Source organism: Prionailurus bengalensis, chromosome C1 (assembly GCF_016509475.1).
Source record: "Prionailurus bengalensis isolate Pbe53 chromosome C1, Fcat_Pben_1.1_paternal_pri, whole genome shotgun sequence".
In the NCBI taxonomy this organism is placed as follows: domain Eukaryota; kingdom Metazoa; phylum Chordata; class Mammalia; order Carnivora; family Felidae; genus Prionailurus; species Prionailurus bengalensis.
Genome location: NC_057345.1, coordinates 46,016,820 through 46,037,200, shown reverse-complemented (window position 1 = coordinate 46,037,200; position 20,381 = coordinate 46,016,820). Strand labels below are relative to the sequence as shown.

At 38.3% G+C, this 20,381-nt stretch overlaps 1 protein-coding gene across 1 annotated transcript in view; it reads right to left on the bottom strand.

Moving 5' to 3' along the window:
- Positions 1–20,381, bottom strand: part of PRKAA2 (protein kinase AMP-activated catalytic subunit alpha 2) — a 79,078-nt gene that overhangs the window by 18,748 nt on the left and 39,949 nt on the right. The window contains 3 exon segments of the mRNA XM_043575090.1: positions 428–515; positions 9,990–10,134; positions 10,829–10,922. Of these exon segments, the coding sequence (XP_043431025.1) occupies positions 428–515; positions 9,990–10,134; positions 10,829–10,922 (327 nt within the window).

Genomic DNA, 20,381 nt, shown 5'->3' with positions numbered 1-20,381 from the left:
CTTTACACCTCTGCACTCTGCACCCAGGAACCTAGGTGTTTTACATATTGCCAGCATATATAGGACCAGGGACACTAATATTGTCCTATCAAGAACTTAATGCTTGAATTCTTTTGTAAATGTTTCCAAAAAACACAACACTTATTCTCTGTTATTACTATATCAGTAATACTATCAAAAATAATTAGGAATAAAAATAATTACACCTGGAAAAAAGAAAAAATCATTAAATATACTCATAACAAAATCTAAACTGTTTAAAAAAATGTTTAATAAAACCATTCTCTCTTAAAGAATGGAAAAATTAAAAGGACAATTTGTTCCTACTGTGTTAATCTTACCCTCTAAACAGAATATATCATAATTAAATGTTATTAAGATGAACAAAAGATTATGAAAAGTTTACTCTCCACCCATCTATTATTACCTGCCTGAGATGACTTCAGGTGCTGCATAATTGGGAGATCCACAACTAGTTCGCAGAAACTCACCATCCGACATCATATTAGACAATCCTGAAAATAAGAGTAATGTTTACTTCATGCTAGATATTTTTAAAAGTAGATATAAGTACGAGGGAAAATATCAAGTCTTTAATGTCCTATACATATTTTTTAATTATTAGGAAAAAAGTAGTGGAAAGTATTTGTTAGACTAGAAAAAAAACATTCCAGCATGCTTAAGCTCTAAAAGAGAAAGCACATCATGTATGATTCGAATTCCTTTTTCTAAATAAAAATCTTGATTCACCTGACAAATATGAGGTTGTTCTAAATTCTATGAACTCTTCTAAACATAAAAGCAACAAAATATTATTTGCCCATTTCTACAGTTGAAAGAATGAAATGGAGCCTATTACTTTTTGTCCTATGCTTTCAAAGCCTTTAAAAATAAAATCTCTAAGTAGAAATCAGACAGGTTCTTATTTATAAAGATTATGTTCCAAAAGCTTTTAATTTGGAAAGCTTATATTCAACATAGAAAAAATAATCTACTGAACCAAAAATCTAACTGGATTATAATATTAAAGAGTTTTTTTGATTTACAAAAGAGAAGGGGCACCTTTTAAAGTTTTTTTTTAGGGGGAAGGAGTCAACATAGCAGAGCTATAAGTAGGGGGACCCAAAGTTCCCTCGTCCTTCAAACACAGCAATACTGAGGCCAGAAGACGGAATTCCAAGAACCCAGGCTACAGAGTGACAGAAATATCTCTAGGGGCACCCAGGGACAACTTGGTGGTCCATAGGTGTGTGACTGTCAATTGGGAGAGAGAAAATGGGTGGCATAGGCACAGAGGAGAGGGATCCCTTTCTCTGGAGAGACAAAAGGAAGAGAAAGAGAGGCTGTGGAAGTGTAGGGCTGTATTTGGACAAGAGAAAAACCACAGACCGGGGAATAGAAAAAATAGAGAAAGAACCAATATCTAACATGATCCAGGGTTGCAGGTCTTTCTCCAGACTGAAGCCTGCCGCCCTGTATGCATGCCTGGGGAGGAGGGGAGCCAGACCCAGGCTTGGTAGCGAGCTCAGGGGTGCAGTCGGAGAGAGTAGCCCCCTCCCTTGAGTGCTGTGGGAAGAAGGTATATATCCACTCTAAAGACAAAAGACCCTGCGGACACCTGCCACCCAGGCCCGGAGCGGCACTACCCCAGAACTGGGGCGCATGGAGCAGGATCCTTTATGACATCAGGCACTGAATTTAGCCAAGTGCCTGGGAGGTGCAGGAGATGGTGGAGTGGGACAAACTGGCCCTCTTGTGTCTGCACGGCACTGTGTGGACAGCCTGAACAGAGCAGTGGGAGACATCTGGTCTGGGGAGGAGAGACAGGGGTGGCCCCATTTTTCTCCCCATCACCAACAAGGTTGGGCTTCAGGGAAGGGACAAGGGACCCACAGTGCAGGCAGGACCTGCCTACACCAAACCATGCCCCTTCGTGCCTGGTAAATGCATATCTACGGAAACGAGACTGACACTGAAGCAGTGTTCCAGATCAGCACCGCAGTCACAGGTTCCAAGGCACCATCAGGTATCAGTATAGTGGTTTTGCATTTTCTGATTTGACTCTTGGTCAGTTCTTATTTTATATAATTTTTTTTTCTTCATTCTTTTTATTACTTCTAATTCTGATTGGTTTATTTAAGCAGATAATTTTTAATCCATTCTTTTTACATCTCTTCTGTATCTCCTTTTTCTTTTTTTTTTAAATGTTTATTTATTTACTTATTCTGAGAGACAGAAAAAGAGCAGGGGAGGGGCAGAGAGAGAGAGGGAGACAGCGAATCTCAAGTAGGCTCCACAGCTGTCAGCACAGAGCCCAATGTGGGGCTCAAACCCATGAACCGTGAGATCATGACCTGAGCCTAAGGCAGACGCTTAACCAATTGAGCCACCCAGGTGCCCCTGTATCACCTTCTCTATTTTCCTCTCTCTCTCTCCCTCTCTCTCTCTCTGGATTAAGCAATATAGTTTCTCTGATTCTCTGCCTGGTCAATTTTTTGGTTGCTGTTCTTTTCTTTTTAACCACCCGTCATTTCTCTCTTTGTATGGGATAAGGTTTCTTCCACCACCACACCCACTTTTAAATTTTTTTCAGAGTTACTTCAATGAACAAATCAAAGCACGCCTAGTAGAAGGTCCAAACTACAATTACAGGTAGCGAGATAAAGCAATTAGAGTCACAACAGAGAGCATGCAACACACTCCAAAAACACCACCTGAAGGGCCAGGTTCTGGACAGTGTACGACCACTTTTTAATAAATTGTGCTTGCAGGTGCAGGTCATATAACAAGCTATTAAAACACATAAAGGACAGAAAACTAGCCAAAATGATGAAATGGAAGAATTCTCCTCAAAAGAAATTCCAGGAAGAAATGACAGCTAGAGAATTGATCAAAACAGATATAAACAATATATCTGATCAAGCATTTTGAATAACAGTCATAAGATTAATAGCTAGACTTGAAAAGAGCATAGAAGACAGCAGAGAATCTACTGCTAGAGACCAAAGAACTAAGAAATAGTCACGACGAATTAAGAAATGCTGCAAATGAGGTGCAAACTAAACGAGATGCAGTGACAGCAATAGAAGATAAAATTAGGGAAAACGATGAAGCCAAGAAAAAGAGAGATGAGAAAATGCTAGATCATGAGGGGAGAATTAGAGAACTATGTCATTCAATGAAACATAATAATATCTGTATCCTAGGAGTTCTAGCAGAAGAAGAGAGAAAGGGGCAGAAGGTTTACTTGAACAAATTATAGTGGAGAACTTCCCTAATCTGGGAAAGGAAGTGGACATCCAAATCCAAGAGGCAAAGAGAACTCCCTTCAGACTCAACAAGAATAGGTCTTCACCATGGCATATCATAATGAAACTGGCAAAAAAGAAAGATAAAGAGGGAATTCTGAAAGCAGCTAGGGACAAATGGGCCTTAACCTGTAAGAGTAGACACATAACAGTAGAGGCAGACCTGTTCCCTGAAACTTGGCAGGCCAGAAGAGAATGGCAGGAAATAATCAATGTGCTGAACAGGAAAAATATGCAGCCAAGAATCCTTTATCCAGCAAGACTGTCATTCAGAATAGAAGGAGAGATAAAGGTTTTCCCAGACAGACAAAAGCTGAAGGAGTTCATAACCACTAAACCAGCCCTGCAAGAGATCCTAAGGAGGACACTGTGAGTGGAAAGCAGAGAGATATCACCACAAGCATAAAACCTACAGATAACACAATGACACTAAATCTTTCAGTAAGTAATCTTTCAGTAAGAACTCTGAATGTAAATGGACTACATGCCCCAGTCAAAAGACAGAGGATATCAGAATGGATTAAAAACAAGATCCATCTATACGCCGTCTAAAAGAGACTCATTTTAGACCTGAAGACACCTTCAGATTGAAAGTGAGGGAATGGAGAACCTCTATCATGCTACTGGAAGTCAAAAGAAAGCTGCAGTAGTCATACTTACATCAAACAAACTAGATTTTAAACTAAAAGCTGTAACGAGATGAAGAAGGAAACTGTATTGTAATTACGGGGTCTATCCATCAAGAAGAGCTAACAATTATAAATGGTTATGCCCCCAACACACAGGTTCCCAAATATATCAATCAATTAATCACAAACGTAAGCAACCTTATTGGTAAGAATATGGTGATTGCAGGAGACTTTAATACTTCATTTATAGGAATGGACAGATCATCAAGGCAGAAAATCAATAAATGAACAATGGCCTTGAATGATACACTGGACCAGATGGACTTGACAGATATATTCAGAATTTTTCATCCAAAAGCAGCAGAATACACATTCTTCTCAAGTGCACATGGAACTCTCCAAGACAGAACAGTTACCGGGTCACAAAACAGCCCTCAATAAACATAAAAGAACTGAGATCATACCATGCATATTTTCAGATCACAACACTATGAAACTTGAAATCAACAACAAGAAAAAGTTTGGAAAGCCTCCAAAGGCATGGAGGTTAAAGAACATCCTACTGAAGAATAAATGGGTCTGGGAATGCAAGCTGGTGCAGCCACTCTGGAAAACAGTTTGGAGGCCCCTCAAAAAATTAAAAATAGAACTACCCTATGACCTAGCAATTGCACCACTAGATATTTATCCAAGGGATACAAGTGTGCTGTTTCAAAGGAACACATGCACCCCAATGTTTATAGCAACACTATCAACAATAGCCAAAGTATGGAAAGAGCCCAAATGTCCATCGATGGATGAATGGATAAAGAAGATGCAGTATATGTATATGTATATGTATATGTATATGTATATGTATATGTATATGTATATGTATATATATAATGGAGTATTACTCGGTAATCAAAAAGAATGAAATCTTGCCATTTGCAACTATGTGGATGGAACTGGAGGGTATTATGCTAAGTGAAATTAGTCAGAGAAAGACAAATATAATATGACTCACTCATATGAGGACTTTAAGACACAGATGAACATAAGGGAAGGGAAGCAAAAATAATATAAAAGCAAGGAGGGGGACAAAACATGAGACTCTTAAATATGGAGAACAAACAGAGGGTTACTGGAGGGGTTGTGGGAGGGGGGATGAGCTAAATGGGTAAGGGGCATTAAGGAATCTACTCCTGAGATCATTGTTGCACTATAAACTAATTTGGATGTAAATTTAAAAAAATAAAATTTGGGGCACCTGGGTGGCGCAGTCGGTTGGGCGTCCGGCTTCAGCCAGGTCACGATCTCGCGGTCGGCGAGTTCGAGCCCCGCGTCAGGCTCTGGGCTGATGGCTCAGAGCCTGGGGCCTGTTTCCGATTCTGTGTCTCCCTCTCTCTCTGCCCCTCCCCCGTTCATGCTCTGTCTCTCTCTGTCCCAAAAATAAATAAACGTTGAAAAAAAAATAAATAAATAAAATAAAATAAAATAAAATTTAAGTAAATAAATAGGAAAAAAAAAAGAATAAATGGGTTGACCAGACAATTAAAGAAGAAATTAAAAAATATATGGAAGCAAATGAAAATGAAAACACAACAGTCCAAACCTTCTGAGATGCAGCAAAGGCAGTCATTAAGAGGAAAATACACTGCAATTTGGCCTATCTCAAGAAACAAGAAAATTCCAAATACAAACACCTAATCGCTCACCTAAAGGAACTAGAAGCAGAAGAGCAAAGATACCCCAAAGCCAGTAGAAGAAGAGAAATAATAAAGATTAGAGCAGAAGTAAACAATACAGAATCCCAAAAAAAAGGGAACAGATAAATGAATCTAAGAGTTGGTTTTTTGAAAAAAGAAACCAAATTGATAAACCCCTAGCCAGACTTCTTAAAAAGAGAGAAGACCCAAATAGATAAAATCACGAATGAAAAAGGACAGATCACAACCAACACCACAGAAATACATACAATTATTAGAGAATACTATTAAAAATTATATGCCAACAAATTGGACAACCTGGAAAAATGGACAAATTTCTAGACACCCCCACACTACCAAAATTCAAACGTGAATAAACAGAAAATTTGAACAAACCCAAATCCGCAAAGAAATTGAATCAGTTATCAAAAATTTCCCAACAGGGGTGCCTGGGTGGCTCAGTTGGTTAAGCATCTGACTTCAGCCTAGGTCATGATCTCGTTGTTCCCAAGTTTGAGCCCCACGTTGGGCTCTGTGCTGACAGCTCAGAGCCTAGAGCCTGTTTCAGATTCTGTGTGTGTGTGTGTGTCTCTCTTTCTGCCCCTCTCCCACTTGTGCGCGCTTCTCTCTCTCAAAACCAAATAAAGCATTTAAAAAAAAAAAATCTCCCAACAAATAAGAGTCCTGGACCAGATGTCTTTCCTGGGGAATTCCACCAGACATTTAAAGCAGAGTTAATACCTATCCTTCTCAAGCTGTTCCAAAAAATAGAAATAAAAGGAAAACTTCTGGACTCATTCTACGAAGCCAGCATTACTTTGATTCCCGAACCAGAGAGAGACCCCACAAAAAAGGAGAATTACAGGCCAATATCCCTGATGAACATGGATGTAAAAATTCTCAACAAGATACTAGCAAATCGAATTCAATAGTCTATTAAAAGAATTATTTGCCATGATCAAGTGGAATTCATTTCTGGGCTGCAGGGCTAGTTCAATATTTGCAAATCAGTGTGATACATCACATTAATAGAAGAAAGGAGAAGAACCACATGATCTCAATAGATGCAGAAAAAACATTTGACAAAATACAGCATCCTTTCATACCAAAAACTCTCAAGAAAGTCAGGATAAAAGTAACATACGTTAACATCATAAAAGCCATATATGAAAAGTCCACAGCTAGTATCCTCAAGGGGGAAAAACTGAGAGCTTTCCCCCTGAGATCAGAAACATGACAGGGATGTCCACTCTCACCGCTGTTATTTAACATAGTGTTGGAAGTCCTAGCCTTAGCAATCAGACAACAAAATGAAATAAAAGGCATCTGAATTGGCAAAGAAGTCAAACTTTCACTTTTCACAGATGACATGATACTCTACATGGAAAATCCAGAAGACTCCATCAAAAAGCTGCTAGAATTGATACATGAATTCAGCAAAGTCACAGGATACAAAATCAATGTACAGAAATCAGTTGCATTTCTATACACCAACAATGAAGTAACAGAAAGAGAAATCAAGAAGTTGATCCCATTTACAATTGCACCAAGAACCATAAAATACTTGGGAATAAATCTAACCAAAGATGTAAAAGATCTGTATGTTAAAAACTATATAAAACTTACAAAAGAAATTCGAGAAGACACAAAGAAATGGAAAAACATTCCATGCTCACGAATTAGAAGAACAAATACTGTTAAAATGTCAATACTACCCAAAGCAATCTACACATTCAATGCAATCCTAATCAAAATTACACTGGTATTTCTTCTCAGAACTAGCACAAATAATCCTAAAATTTGTATAGAACCACAAAAGACCCTGAATGGCCAAAGTAACGTGGAAAAAGAAAACCAAAGCAGGAAGCATCACAATCCCAGACTTTAGCCTCTAGCGCTAACACAAAGCTGTAATCATCAAGACAGTATGGTTTTGGCACAAAAACAGATACACAGACCAATGGAATAGAGAACCCAGAAGTGGACCCACAAACGTATGGCCAACTAATCTTTGACAAAGCAGGGAAGAGTATCCAATGGAAAAAAGACTGTCTCCAGCAAACAGTGGTGCAAGAACTAGAGAGCAACATGCAGAAGAATGAAACTGCACCACGTTCTTACACTATGCACAAAAATAAACTCAAAATGAATGAAAGACCTAAATGTGAGACAGGAAACCATCAAACCCTACAGGAGAAAACAGGCAACAACCTCTTTGACCTCAGCCGCAGCAAATTCTTACTCAACATGTCTCTGAAGGCAAGGGAAATAAAAGCAAAAATGAACTACTGGGACCTCATCAAGATAAAAACCTTCTGCACTGCAAAGGAAATAATCAACAAAACTAAAAGGCAACTGACGAAATGGGAAAAGTTATTTGCAAATGACTTATCAGATATCAGATAAAGGGTTAGTATCCAAAACCTATAAAGAACTTACAAAACTTAACACCCAAAAAACAAATAATCCAGTGAAGAAACAGGCAGAAGTCATGAATGGATATTTTCCAAAGAAGACACTCAGATGGACAACAGACACATGAAAAGATGCTCAATGTCACTCACCATCGGGGAAATACATATCAAAACCACACTGAGATACCACCTCACACTGGTCAGAGTGACTAAACTTAACAACTCCATCAACAACAGATGTTGGCAAGGATGTGGAGAAATGGGAACCCTCTTGCACTGTTGGTGGGAATGCAAATTGGTGCAGCCACTCTGGAAAACAGTGTGGAGGTTCCTCAAAAAATTAAAAATAGATCTACCCTATGACCCAGCAATAGCACTGCTAGGAATTTAGCCAAGGGATACAGGAGTGCTGATTCATAGGGGCACATGTACCCGAATGTTTATAGCAGCGTTTTGAACAATAGACAAATTACAGAAAGAACCCACATGTCCATTAACTGATGAATGGATAAAGAAGATGGACTACTACTTGGCAATGAGAAAGAATTAAATCTTTCCATTTGCAACAACATGAATGGAACTAGAGGGTATTATGCTAAGTGAAATAAGTCAGTCAGAGAAAAACAGGTATCATATATTTTCACTCATATGTAGAATTTGAGAAGCTTAACGGAGGACCGTGGGGAAGGGGAAAAAATAAGTTTCAAACAGAGAGGAAGGCAAACTATAAGAGACCCTAAATACAGAGAACAAACTGGGGGTTGCTGGGGGGGGGGGGTGGAGGAGAGGGAAAAATGAGTGAAGAAAACTGAGGAGGGCACCTGTTGGGATGAGCACTGGGTGTTGTATGTAAGCGATGAATCACGGGAATCTACTCCTGAAGCCAAGAGCACACTGTATACACCGTATGTTAGCTAACTTGACAATAAATTATGAAGAAATAAATTTTTTTGATTTTAAAAAGAAAAGAAAGTGAAACAGGGAAACTAGTTTCCTTGTTTAAAAAAATTTTTTAATGTTTGTTTATTTCTGGGGGGGAGGGGCAGAGAGAGGGGCGGGGGACAGAGGATCTGAAATGAGCTCTGGGCCAACAGCACACAGCCTGACGTGGGGTTTGAACTCATGAACTGTGAGATCATGACCTGAACTGAAATAGGACACTTAACCAATTGAGCCACTCAGGTGCCCCAAAAGGGGCCTGCCCAAGTTTCCTAGTTTTTAAAGATTATACAAGATTATACAATATTGTTATTATTATATATTAATATAATTATACATTAATATATAATATAATAATTATTATATAACAATTATTACTATTAAATATATACAAAATTATTACAAAAATTATAAATAAGCACTGCTGAACTCTGGTACCTTTCTATCTTTCTATAATCTCTCACCTCCTAATATTTTTGCCAAACTCTCTACTATGGTACTCTTTCCAGGTTTGTTTACCCCAGAAAGTGTTCGGTGCCTTAAATTTACATTTCACCTTTTTGTTTACTCTTGACCAAAACTCCTATTCTTTTAGCAAGTTGTTAGATTTTACCCTTGATCAATTCAGAAAGACTTTACGTCTCCAAAGCTGCATGTAAATTTTCACTACCCCTCTTGAAGTACATTCATCAAAGGAAGTTTCCATATTTTCATTAGATTTTCAAAGGAGTTTGTGACCCCCACAAAAATAGCAGATAAGAATTCCTTTAGAAGGAAATGCAGATTAAATGGATTTACCTTGAAGCTAGCCCTAACTTCTCTGGAAGTATTTGCATTTTAAAAAACTGTTTAGATGAATACAATAAGGTAGCCTGGAGACTGCGCAACTAATCCCTTTTCATGGTACAGGATTTGCAAAGTTGAACCTGCAAATTCGTACCTTAACACTTGCTACTGACACATTTTTAAAAGGCAACCAGTACATGTCTGAACAACCTTGGAGTTACATACCAAAATCCGCTATCTTGGCATTCATGTGAGCATCCAACAGCACATTCTCTGGTTTCAGGTCTCGATGAACTACCATATGCCTATGACAGTAATCCACAGCTGACAGAATCTGCTGAAAGAGGCGCCTTGCTTCCACCTCTTCAACCTAGCAAGTATAACAGAAGCTGCACTAAGAATATTTAGGACATCTTCATAGCAAGAGTTTCAGTTTTATAATCAACCCAAACGTTAACTGTGTAAGCTAATTAGAACTGGGTCAGAATTTTCAACAAATCAGATAAACAAACCCAAAACTTGCATTAAAGGTCAACGTGTTAATCAACAAGGTTTTTCTGTGCTGCTAGGAAGATTTGATTTTCAATTAATATCACTAAATGTGCACAATGTTTTAGGCAATCAACAAACATAATGTAAAACAGAACTTCTATGAAAGTGCTCCGAAAAGAAAATAATTGAAGCTTCAACATGTTATACAACAGATTTTTCATTCTGAAAACACAAATATCATGTTGGCAACTAAGTGGAACATGTTCCCCAAAATCAGTATTTCAAAAGGTGTATTTTTTTAAGATTTTATTTTTAAGTAATCTCTACATCCAATGTGGAGCTTGAACGTACAACCCCAAGATCAAAAGTCACATGCTGCACTCACTGAGCCAGGAAGGAGCCCCTTGAAATATATATTTTTAAGAAAGAAAATATGTCTACTATTCTGTATCTTTAGCTGGGCTTTATTACAGAAGCAACCCTGACTTTGTAGGTATCTTTGTGGTTTACTATTTCCTACTATCCTCTTTCTTAGCTTAGGGGTTTATCGTACTAGATAATAAGTTACTCACCCGTCCATGTTTACAGATGTAGTCAAATAATTCACCGCCAGACACATATTCCATTACCATAAAAAAATCTGTTGGAGTGCTGATCACCTGGTATCTTTTTTGTAAATAAAAAGAATCATAAAAAAATGTTAGTTTAATTTAAAAAATCAAGCTAGTATATTATTGCTACAATTTTATATTCCAGTGCTTTACAATATTTTAAGATGGCAACAAATTATCAAAACAATCACAGAGCTATAAACATAGCTTTAAAAAATTCTCTCCTTTCTGAGGCTTAAGGACTTTTCTTCAGATCCTCCCTTTCGTGTTTACAAATTCTTTGAAATCCGTCATTCTTGAAAAAGTAAGCATTAATTTCTCCATTTAAACAATTTTTTTTTATAGTCTGGAGATCAAGTATCATATTGAAACATAAATTAAAAATACTCTTGTTAAGGTTAAATGATACAAGAGATTTAATCAGCAAAATGCAGAAAGTGGACAAATAACCATTTCTTCAACAAATAAAATGTGAGAAAAGAAAAAGGGAGGGGGGAGCTATAGGTTAAAAGTAAATCAAGGGGCGCCTGAGCGGCTCAGTCAGTTAAGCATCTGACTCCTGATTTCGGCTCAGGTCATGATCTATCACGGTTCATGAGATTGAGCCCCACACTGGGTCCGCACTTAGAGAGCGGAGGCTGCTTGGAATTCTCTTTCTCTCTTTCTGCCCACCCTGCCCTGATCTCCCTCCCTCCGTCTCTCTCTCTCTCTCAAAATAAATAAACTTTAAAAAAAATTTATGAAACAAAGTCTGAATACTGACTGGGTGGTTGATAATATTGTTAATCACTTTAATTTTTTAGGTGTTATAATGATCTATGCTTGTGTTTTTTAAATAAAGAGTCTATATTCCAGAGCAGATTAAAAAACATAATATTTTGGGATTTACTTCAAAATAATTTGGGGTGGGAGAAGTGGAAAGAAGCAGATAAAACAGTACACTGGCAATCACTGAAGCCAAATGATGGCTACATGAGGCTTTATCACTTTACTTTTGTATACACCAAAAACGTTCCATAGTAAAAAATTAAATAGACATATATATGAATGTGTGTTTATATATATATTTCTTAAATTGACTTCTTGGCAAAGCTGAGAACATTAAAAAAATAAGAACCTTAGCTCTACTTGAAAAAAATTTCATGAAAGACTTCTCCCCATATACACAATTTTAACAAAGTTTTGAAAACAAGTTAAATACAATTATTAAAGTTTTAACTTTGTTTATAAAGGATTATCTATAATCTGATTGTGAGCAATATGTGATTTCCACTGAGTTACTATTTAGGGCCACTAAGTATAGCTGTGTAGTTTTTGCATGGCTTCCAGGCACCCAAAGAAGACACAAGTAGGAGTTGAAAAGTAGCCCAGATGCTACCCTGTTCAATGTGTCAGAAGCAGGAGACCCCTTCGGTAAATTCATCCACCCAGATAGAGTACTTTTTACTAATGTGCACGAAAGCAAGTATGTGCTACATGGTGGTTCTGGTTATTATTCCCCATTAAAAAGGAAAGGAAAATGGCCCGGTAGTTGGTCATGTAACCACATACTATGTATTTTAAGAAAAGATACATCATGTGTAAATTAAACATTTGAAAAAAGTAAAATATTAAAGCTACAGTATAAAAATGATTATAGATCTTCAAAAAAATATTCCTAATAGCAATCTTTAGTCTTTTGGATGAAAAATGACACAGTAACCACTTTATATAAAATAAACTAACACCACTGAAGAATAAAGTTAAGATTACTTCAAATGAACTATGAAAAGAGAATTTTACCTGAGAACTCCAGAAGAAATGGTTCTGTAAGAGCAATCTTACCAGGCACCAAACTCTAATTGAATAAAATGAATAGTGTGAAGCAGGAGCACCTAGTCAACTCATTGCCGGTTAATCTGGTTTATTAACAGAATTCTCTATCACTTTTCTGCTCTGTTACATCCTTGGGGCATAACAGAAAAAAAAAGTGATGAAATTCTAATAAACTTAGCTGCTGATTCTTCCACGTATATCACAGGTCTTCAGTGGATACTGTTGGATTGAACTATTTCATGAAACCTCTAACTGCAAAGTAGCCACGGTGCACATTAAAGGCCAATCTAGAGCGATGAAAACCACGGCCAACATTACTAATAAGCACTTATACCGTGTGCCAGACACTGAGCTATTAAGTTGTGACATTTACTCTTTGTTACAAATCTACATGTATTGCACTCGGTGAGATCAACGACTCCTGTCTCTAGTTGTGGAGCCTACACTCACTGAGGAAGACAGACATCAGAGAAGTACTCTTTTCAAAACATGAATCTGTTCTTCAGTAGCCCCCTAATTAAAATCTTCAGGGAGTTCCCAGTGCTCTTAGGTGCTGAGTGAATCAGGCCCCCGCCTGTGTCTACACTGTCTCATCTTTGATTCCCACCACTAGAGGGCACTATTTCTTCCATTCGTTCATTCGTGCTGCACTTGCTCCTGCCTCAGCATCTGTCTAAGCAGTGCCTACTAACGTGAGTCCTGTACCATGACCTGTACCCGGACCTGTAACTGGCCACCAGTCAGCCTTTATATCTCCGCTTAAACAGAGAAGGTCACTCCGTAAGCCCAGATCACCCTTTCTGCTCTCACAGAGCACTCCCTTCCCTTCAGGGCTTGTACCTCAGCTGGTGATCTATACAGTGATTGAGTGTGCACCTAGTGAAGTATCTGTAACAAAGCAGTCATTTAAATAAGTGAATAAATAAATTAGCACTTTTATAATAATAATTGTGACCAGCTCGGAGCCAAAACCAGAATAATTAGGGCAACATTACAACAAAAATTCAATGAATAAAATTTCAGTTAACTAGAATGAAGTCAAGACAAGAAGAAACATGATTTTTAAAAGAAAGAAATCCTAAGAAAACAGTTTCTTTTTTTTTTCCTTAATTTTTTTTTAACGTTTATTTATTTTTGAGACAGAGACAGAGCATGAACAGGGGAGGGGTAAAGAGAGAGGGAGACACAGAATCTGAAACGGGCTCCAGGCTCTGAGCTGTCAGCACAGAGCCTGACGCGGGGCTTGACCTCACGGACCGTGAGATCATGACCTGAGCCGAAGTCGGACGCTTGACTGAGCCACCCAGGTGCCCCTAAGAAAACAGTTTCATAGTGGGACTTAGGGAAAAAGGCAAATTCCAGGATTATGTTCGTAAACCTAGCCAGAGTAAGCTAAATTTTTGTGCCTTCCAAAATAATACCACATTGAAGCATTATAAGAAATTCAATCATGAAACTCATTCATATCATCATTTTCTTAATACAACAGAAAAGTAAACTAACATGCTTTAGAAACATTTTTCAGAAAAAGTATAATTAGGCAAAAAAATTCCAGTATCCCCCAAAACCTCAAGCATTCTCCAGCTGACCAAGTTATATGCATTTTTAAGCACTATCCATTTAAATAGCATACAGAACTCAGGAAAAATCTGTCTAAAGTTAGACAAAAATCAATATTCATGAGTAAACCTCCTTGATGGTTACATCCATAGAGATTTAAAATTATTTATATAGCTGCATATATAGCGTATTTTTCTTTATTTAGAAGTCAGTTATTAAAGAAATTAGTAATCATTATTCTTAGTTCATTTATTGGTCCATGAATGGCCTACTTTTAATTACTATTTTTAATATAAACACCTAAAAACCCATCACCCAAACAAAAACCTAGGACCTGGACAATACCTTCCAGCTAACTATACAATGCAGTCCTCTCTCTTCCCCCTCCTACTGCTTCTCCCCAAACAAGTTAGCCATCATCCTGAATCCCATTCCTGCTTCCCTTGCTTTCTCTTTTATACATTTGTGTGTGTGTGTGTGTGTGTGTGTGTGTGTGTGTGTGTCCCCCTTTATCTTCATATATATGTAAAATTCATACTTTTACATATATTTTTATTTTAATTGCTCTCAGCTTTAAAAAAAGGGTATCAGGCTATATGTAGTATTTTGGGACCTGTTTTATTGATCCATCCACAATGCTGTGTTTGCTATACTTATTTGATGTGACCATTATATAATATTTCATTGTATTTATTGATCTACTCTGTTAATGGAGAAGCTATTTATTCATCCAATCTACCACTGGAGAGTAAATTTTTTCCACAATTTTGCTACCATCAATTGCGCTGCTGTGAACATTCTTATATATGGCAAGATTTTCTCTTTCATATACACCTATGAATGAAATTGCTGAGTCATAGTTTATGTGAATGTCCAATTATAGGAAATAATGCCAACTGTTTTCCAAAAACATCTTGGCAATACTAAAATGTTTAGAAAATCTGTGGATTTAGATATTCTCCAACCTTGGAAAACACCATACACATTTCTTATGAAATGCTCACTCCTGTCCTGTGCCCATTTTTATTAGGTTGATCATACTTTCTTTATTTATACATGGATATACAGAAAAAAATCAGTATCTTCTCTAACATTCTAAAAGATTATGTCTTGGTTATTAACTTGATAAAAGTATACATTTTTAATCAATTCCCACTGGATTTGGCTCTCATTTTTCTCTGTAAATAGACCTATATGTATTTCTAAAAACTAACAGCCGTAAAAAATGTACGTGTATATACCCATGCAATACTGTTATCAATGCATAATTTAACAAATCACAAATGTCATTAAATATCCAAATAGGTTTCCTGATTAGCTTATAATATCTTTTTGCTTTTTGTTTTAATATTTAAAAAAATTTTTTTTTCAACTTTTATTTATTTTTGGGACAGAGAGAGACAGAGCATGAACGGGGGAGGGGCAGAGAGAGAGGGAGACACAGAATCGGAAACAGGCTCCAGGCTCTGAGCCATCAGCCCAGAGCCTGACGCGGGGCTCGAACTCACGGACCGCGAGATCGTGACCTGGCTGAAGTCGGACGCTTAACCGACTGCGCCACCCAGGCGCCCCTGTTTTAATATTTTAATTAAGGATCCAAATATAATCAGTACATTGCAAATGATTAATAATGTCTCTCATGTTTCTTTTAATTTATATACGCTCCTCTACCTGTTTTCTTTTGCATTCTTTTGTTGAGGAAACCAGCGGCTTGTCCTGTAGAGGATTCCATGGTCTTATTTGGCTGATCCATGCTTTATGGCAACATAATGAACAATCTATAGCACCCTGTTAGATCTAGAGATTGCATCAGATTGCATTTTTTAAAAATTTTTTAATGTTTAACTTTGAGACACAGAGACAGACAGACTGTGAGCAGGGAGGGGCAGAGACACAGGGAGACACAGAATCCAAAGAAGGCTCCAGCCTCTGAGCTGTCAGCAGAGAGCCAGACACGGGGCTCAAACTCATGAACCGTAAGATCATGACCTGAACCAAAATCGGACGCTTAACCGCTTCACTGACTGAACCACCCAGGCGCCCCTAGATCAGATTTCATTTTGATTTTTATTTTCCTTTGAAGGACTAGATGGTGCTGTGTACCTCCAGGCAAAGGCATACAATGTATGTCTTTCTTTTTTGAGAAATTAGCAGCCATTGCTGATCAGATCCTAGATTAATTCACACGGAAATTTTAAAAGCTAGCCAATTTGCACAATCTAATAATATATTATGATCTAAAGGGAACCCTCACTCAGGGCACCTGGGTGGCTCAGTTGGTTAAGTGTCCAGCTTTGGCTCAGGTCATGATCTTGGGGTTTGTGAGTTCAAGCTCCGCATCAGGCTCTGTGCTGGCTGCTTCAAATAACAGTGTCTCCCTCTCTGTCTCCTCCCCTGCTCACGTTCTCTCTCTCAAAAATAAATAAACCTTAAAAACAATTTTTTTAATAAAAAAAATTAAGGAAACCCTCACTCAAAACCTTCTTACTCAAAAACCCCATTGTCTCTGAAGTACAGGCCATCATCAGATTACATACCCAATACTTTTTCTTGTTATAGTCATCAACCTATCTCCTTGCCCACTCCCTTTCATTCTGCCTTAATGTCTTTTTCCCCACTGCTACTGTTGTCATCACTTAGGGTGTACATGGAAGATCTGTCCAATCAATACATGGCCTCTAATTTCCTGGACCCCCTCATCCTCCACCACACACGGCCATGCTCTCCATGGTCATTTACTATCAAAGACTAACTCTTCCAATTACTCACTGGATTCCTTCCTCCCACCTACTAAAGGGCTTGCTTTCTGCAACTAGCTCTTCTTTCTCCTGTATCACTCTCTCCACCTGGACTGAACCATCCCCTTTGGTATACAAGCATTAATATCTTCCATCTTAAAAGTAGACCCCACATTCCCCTCTAGTTACCACTCCTATTTATCTCCTTACCTTTTAATAAAATTCCTGAATTGTATATCGTTAATAACTCCTCCTTCATCTCAAATGCTCTCCTAAGCCCCTCCTAACAGGATTTATGTTATGCCCTCATTACAATTAATAGGTCCTTTTTGAAGACACCAGCAATCTCCACCTTGCCAAATCTAATGATCAATTCTCAGCACCATCTTACTCAATATTTAGCAGTGAAAGGAATAGTTAATAACCTCTCTCACAAATACGTTCTTCACTAGGCTTCAAGATACCAGATTCTCCTCGTTTTCCTCCAACCTCGTAACTGTTCATTTTCGTTCTCTTCTGCTGGTTCCTCCTCATCTTGGACATCTTAACATCATAGTGCCCTAGAGATGAATTCATGAACTTCTTGTTTATCTGTACTCACATCCTTGGTGATCTCATCAAGTCTTAGGGCTTTAAATATCTTAACTACTAGTTATATGGTGAGGACTTCCAAATTTCTATCTTACACGGTTCCTTAACTCCAGAATCACATATTCAGCAGCCTACTTTTATCTCTACTTACATGCTTAATAAGCATCTCAATATCATAAAACGAGGGATGACTGGTTGGCTCAGTCAATTAAGGGTCCAACTCTTGGTTTAGACTCAGGTCATGAGTTCATGGTTTGTGGGTTTGAGCCCTGCATCAGGCTCAGCACTGACAGTGCAGAGATTCTCTCTCCTCCTCTCTCTGACCCTTCCCCACTCGTGCTCACTCGCACTCTCAAAATAAAAAACTTTAAAAAAAAAAACAAAAACGTAAAACCAAAATCAAATTCTTGATTCCACCCTCCACCTCTAACTTGTTCCTCCTACAATCTTCTCCATTTCACTTACTAGCAACTATTTCACTCTTTTATTTGCCAAAGCCAAATAACCTTGGAGTCAGTCACTGACTTCTCTCCTCTCACAATCCACATCTAATCTCTCTCAGCAGATGCTCTTTACCCTACCTTGAAAGCATATACAGAAGATGCTTACTTCTCAACACCTTCCAAACTATGCTCTATTCCAAGCCACCAAGAATACCGCAATGGACTCCTAACTAGCTTCCCTGCTTCAACGTAAGTCAGGTCATATCATACCTCTGATGAAAACTTTCTAATGGCTTCCCATCCCACTCAGAGTAAAAGCCAAAGTCCTTACAATGGCCTACACAGTTTGGCTCCCCTTTAGGTCTCTGTCCTCACCTCTTACTCCAATTCCCCCTGAATCACACTGCCTAGAGGACTGAATGACTCTGCTCCCTTGATCTCTGGACTGTATTTCCACCTCAGAGCCTTTGTATTTACTGTTCCCTCCATCAGTTATCTTCCTCCCCAGATAATCTGCATGGTATATTCCCTCACCTCTCCACTATCTTACAATATAGTTTTCTAATACAAAGTTTACTATCTTCCCACCAACCCCCACTACACACGTACACACACAAATAGAAGCCCCATATGAGCAGAGATGCTATTACCAACTTTTTGTTTGCTGACGCATTCCAAGTGGCCTAAATGGTGCCATTTGCTGAATGAATGGATGAACAAACTAACTTTCTGGCCTTGTTTTCCTCCATTTCCCTACACATACTCTGTGCACCAGACTGAGCAAGACTGTTGTTCCCAGTATACCATGTTCTTTACACTTTCATTCTTTGACTCTTGTTGTCCTCCCAGAACCATCAGGACCTTATTCAAAATGTCACCTGCTACTGTGCGAGGTGCTAGGGAGATAAACATGGTATCTAACATCTCCATTTAGATGTCCAATGGGATTCTCAACTTAACATGGCCAAAACAACTATCCTTAATGCCCACCTGTACCCCAACATGATTCTCCTCCATTCTTCCTATCTTGAAAAACAGCATCATTATCACCACTTAGCTGCTCAAACCGAAATCCAAAATCTCAGTTGCTCAGGCACACACACACACACACACACAATATTTCTTATTCACTCTCTTGTCCTCAGTAATTCAATCGTTTTATCTCCAAACTACATACTGAATCCATCAATTCTCCCTACCTAGACCAGTATTGTCAAATAGAACTTTCTGCATTGACAGAAATGTTTTATGCAGTCTCTGTCCGATACAATAGCCACTAACCACATGTTGCTATTAAACACCTGAAAAACAGCTTCTGTGACCAGAGAACTAAATATTTTAATTAATTTAAATTTATGCTACATGTGGCTAGTGGCTAGTATACCAGACAGCACAAATCTAGACTATCACTTTGGGTAAAGTCACCATAATCACAATGTCTCAGCTGGACTATAGCAACAGCTTCCTACCTGGTCTGCTTCCACTTCTGTCCCCACACCCATTCTACACTATAGTCATATCATGTCACTAGATGGCTAGATCTTTATCTTTTACTTATTTTTTTAATGTTTCCTTATTTTTGAGAGAGAGACCAAACAGGGGAGAGGCAGAGAGAGAGGATGACAGAGGATCCGAAGCAGGCTCTGTGACGACAGCAGAGAGCCCAATACAGGGCTCGAACTCACGAACCGTGAGATCATGACCTGAGCCAAAGTCAGATGCTCAAACAACTGAGCCACCCAGGTGCCCCAATAATCTTTCAGGTCTTAGTTCAAACTTTACCTCTTCAGGGAGGTCTTCCCCACAACCTAATCTGAATTAACACTTCTGCCTCACTAATCACACCCTGGAACAGAACCATATGGTTTCATTCTCCTCAAAGCACGTAGCACTGCCTAAAGTAATCTTGTTAATTTGATTACTCCCTATCTAGAACTGCTAGATACCTCTAGAACATAAACTCCACAAGGGCAGAAACCATGTCTTTCACCACCGTATCCCCAATGATAGGACAGTTCCTATTATATAGCAGGTGCTCAATAAAAATTTGTTAAATTAAAGAAAAAAACATAATTTCTGCTTCTAAAGAACTCGGTCTTGTGGGGGGAAACTAAAAAAAAAAAAAAAAAGAGTGAGTACAATGCAATGCCCAGGACTTCAGAAAAGCTGACTGCTATGGTACAGACAGGGTGATACCTAACTCAGTCTTAGGGAGTAAAGCAGGTTTTCTAGAGGTAATCACAAGTAAAGCCTCAGAACTAAATGGCAGGTTGGAATTGGAAGCCTAGGGGAAGGGAGGTGTGGGAAAACTTTTCTAAGCAGGAGCAACAGACAAAAGACAAGTAAAAGACCTAGTGACAATAAAAA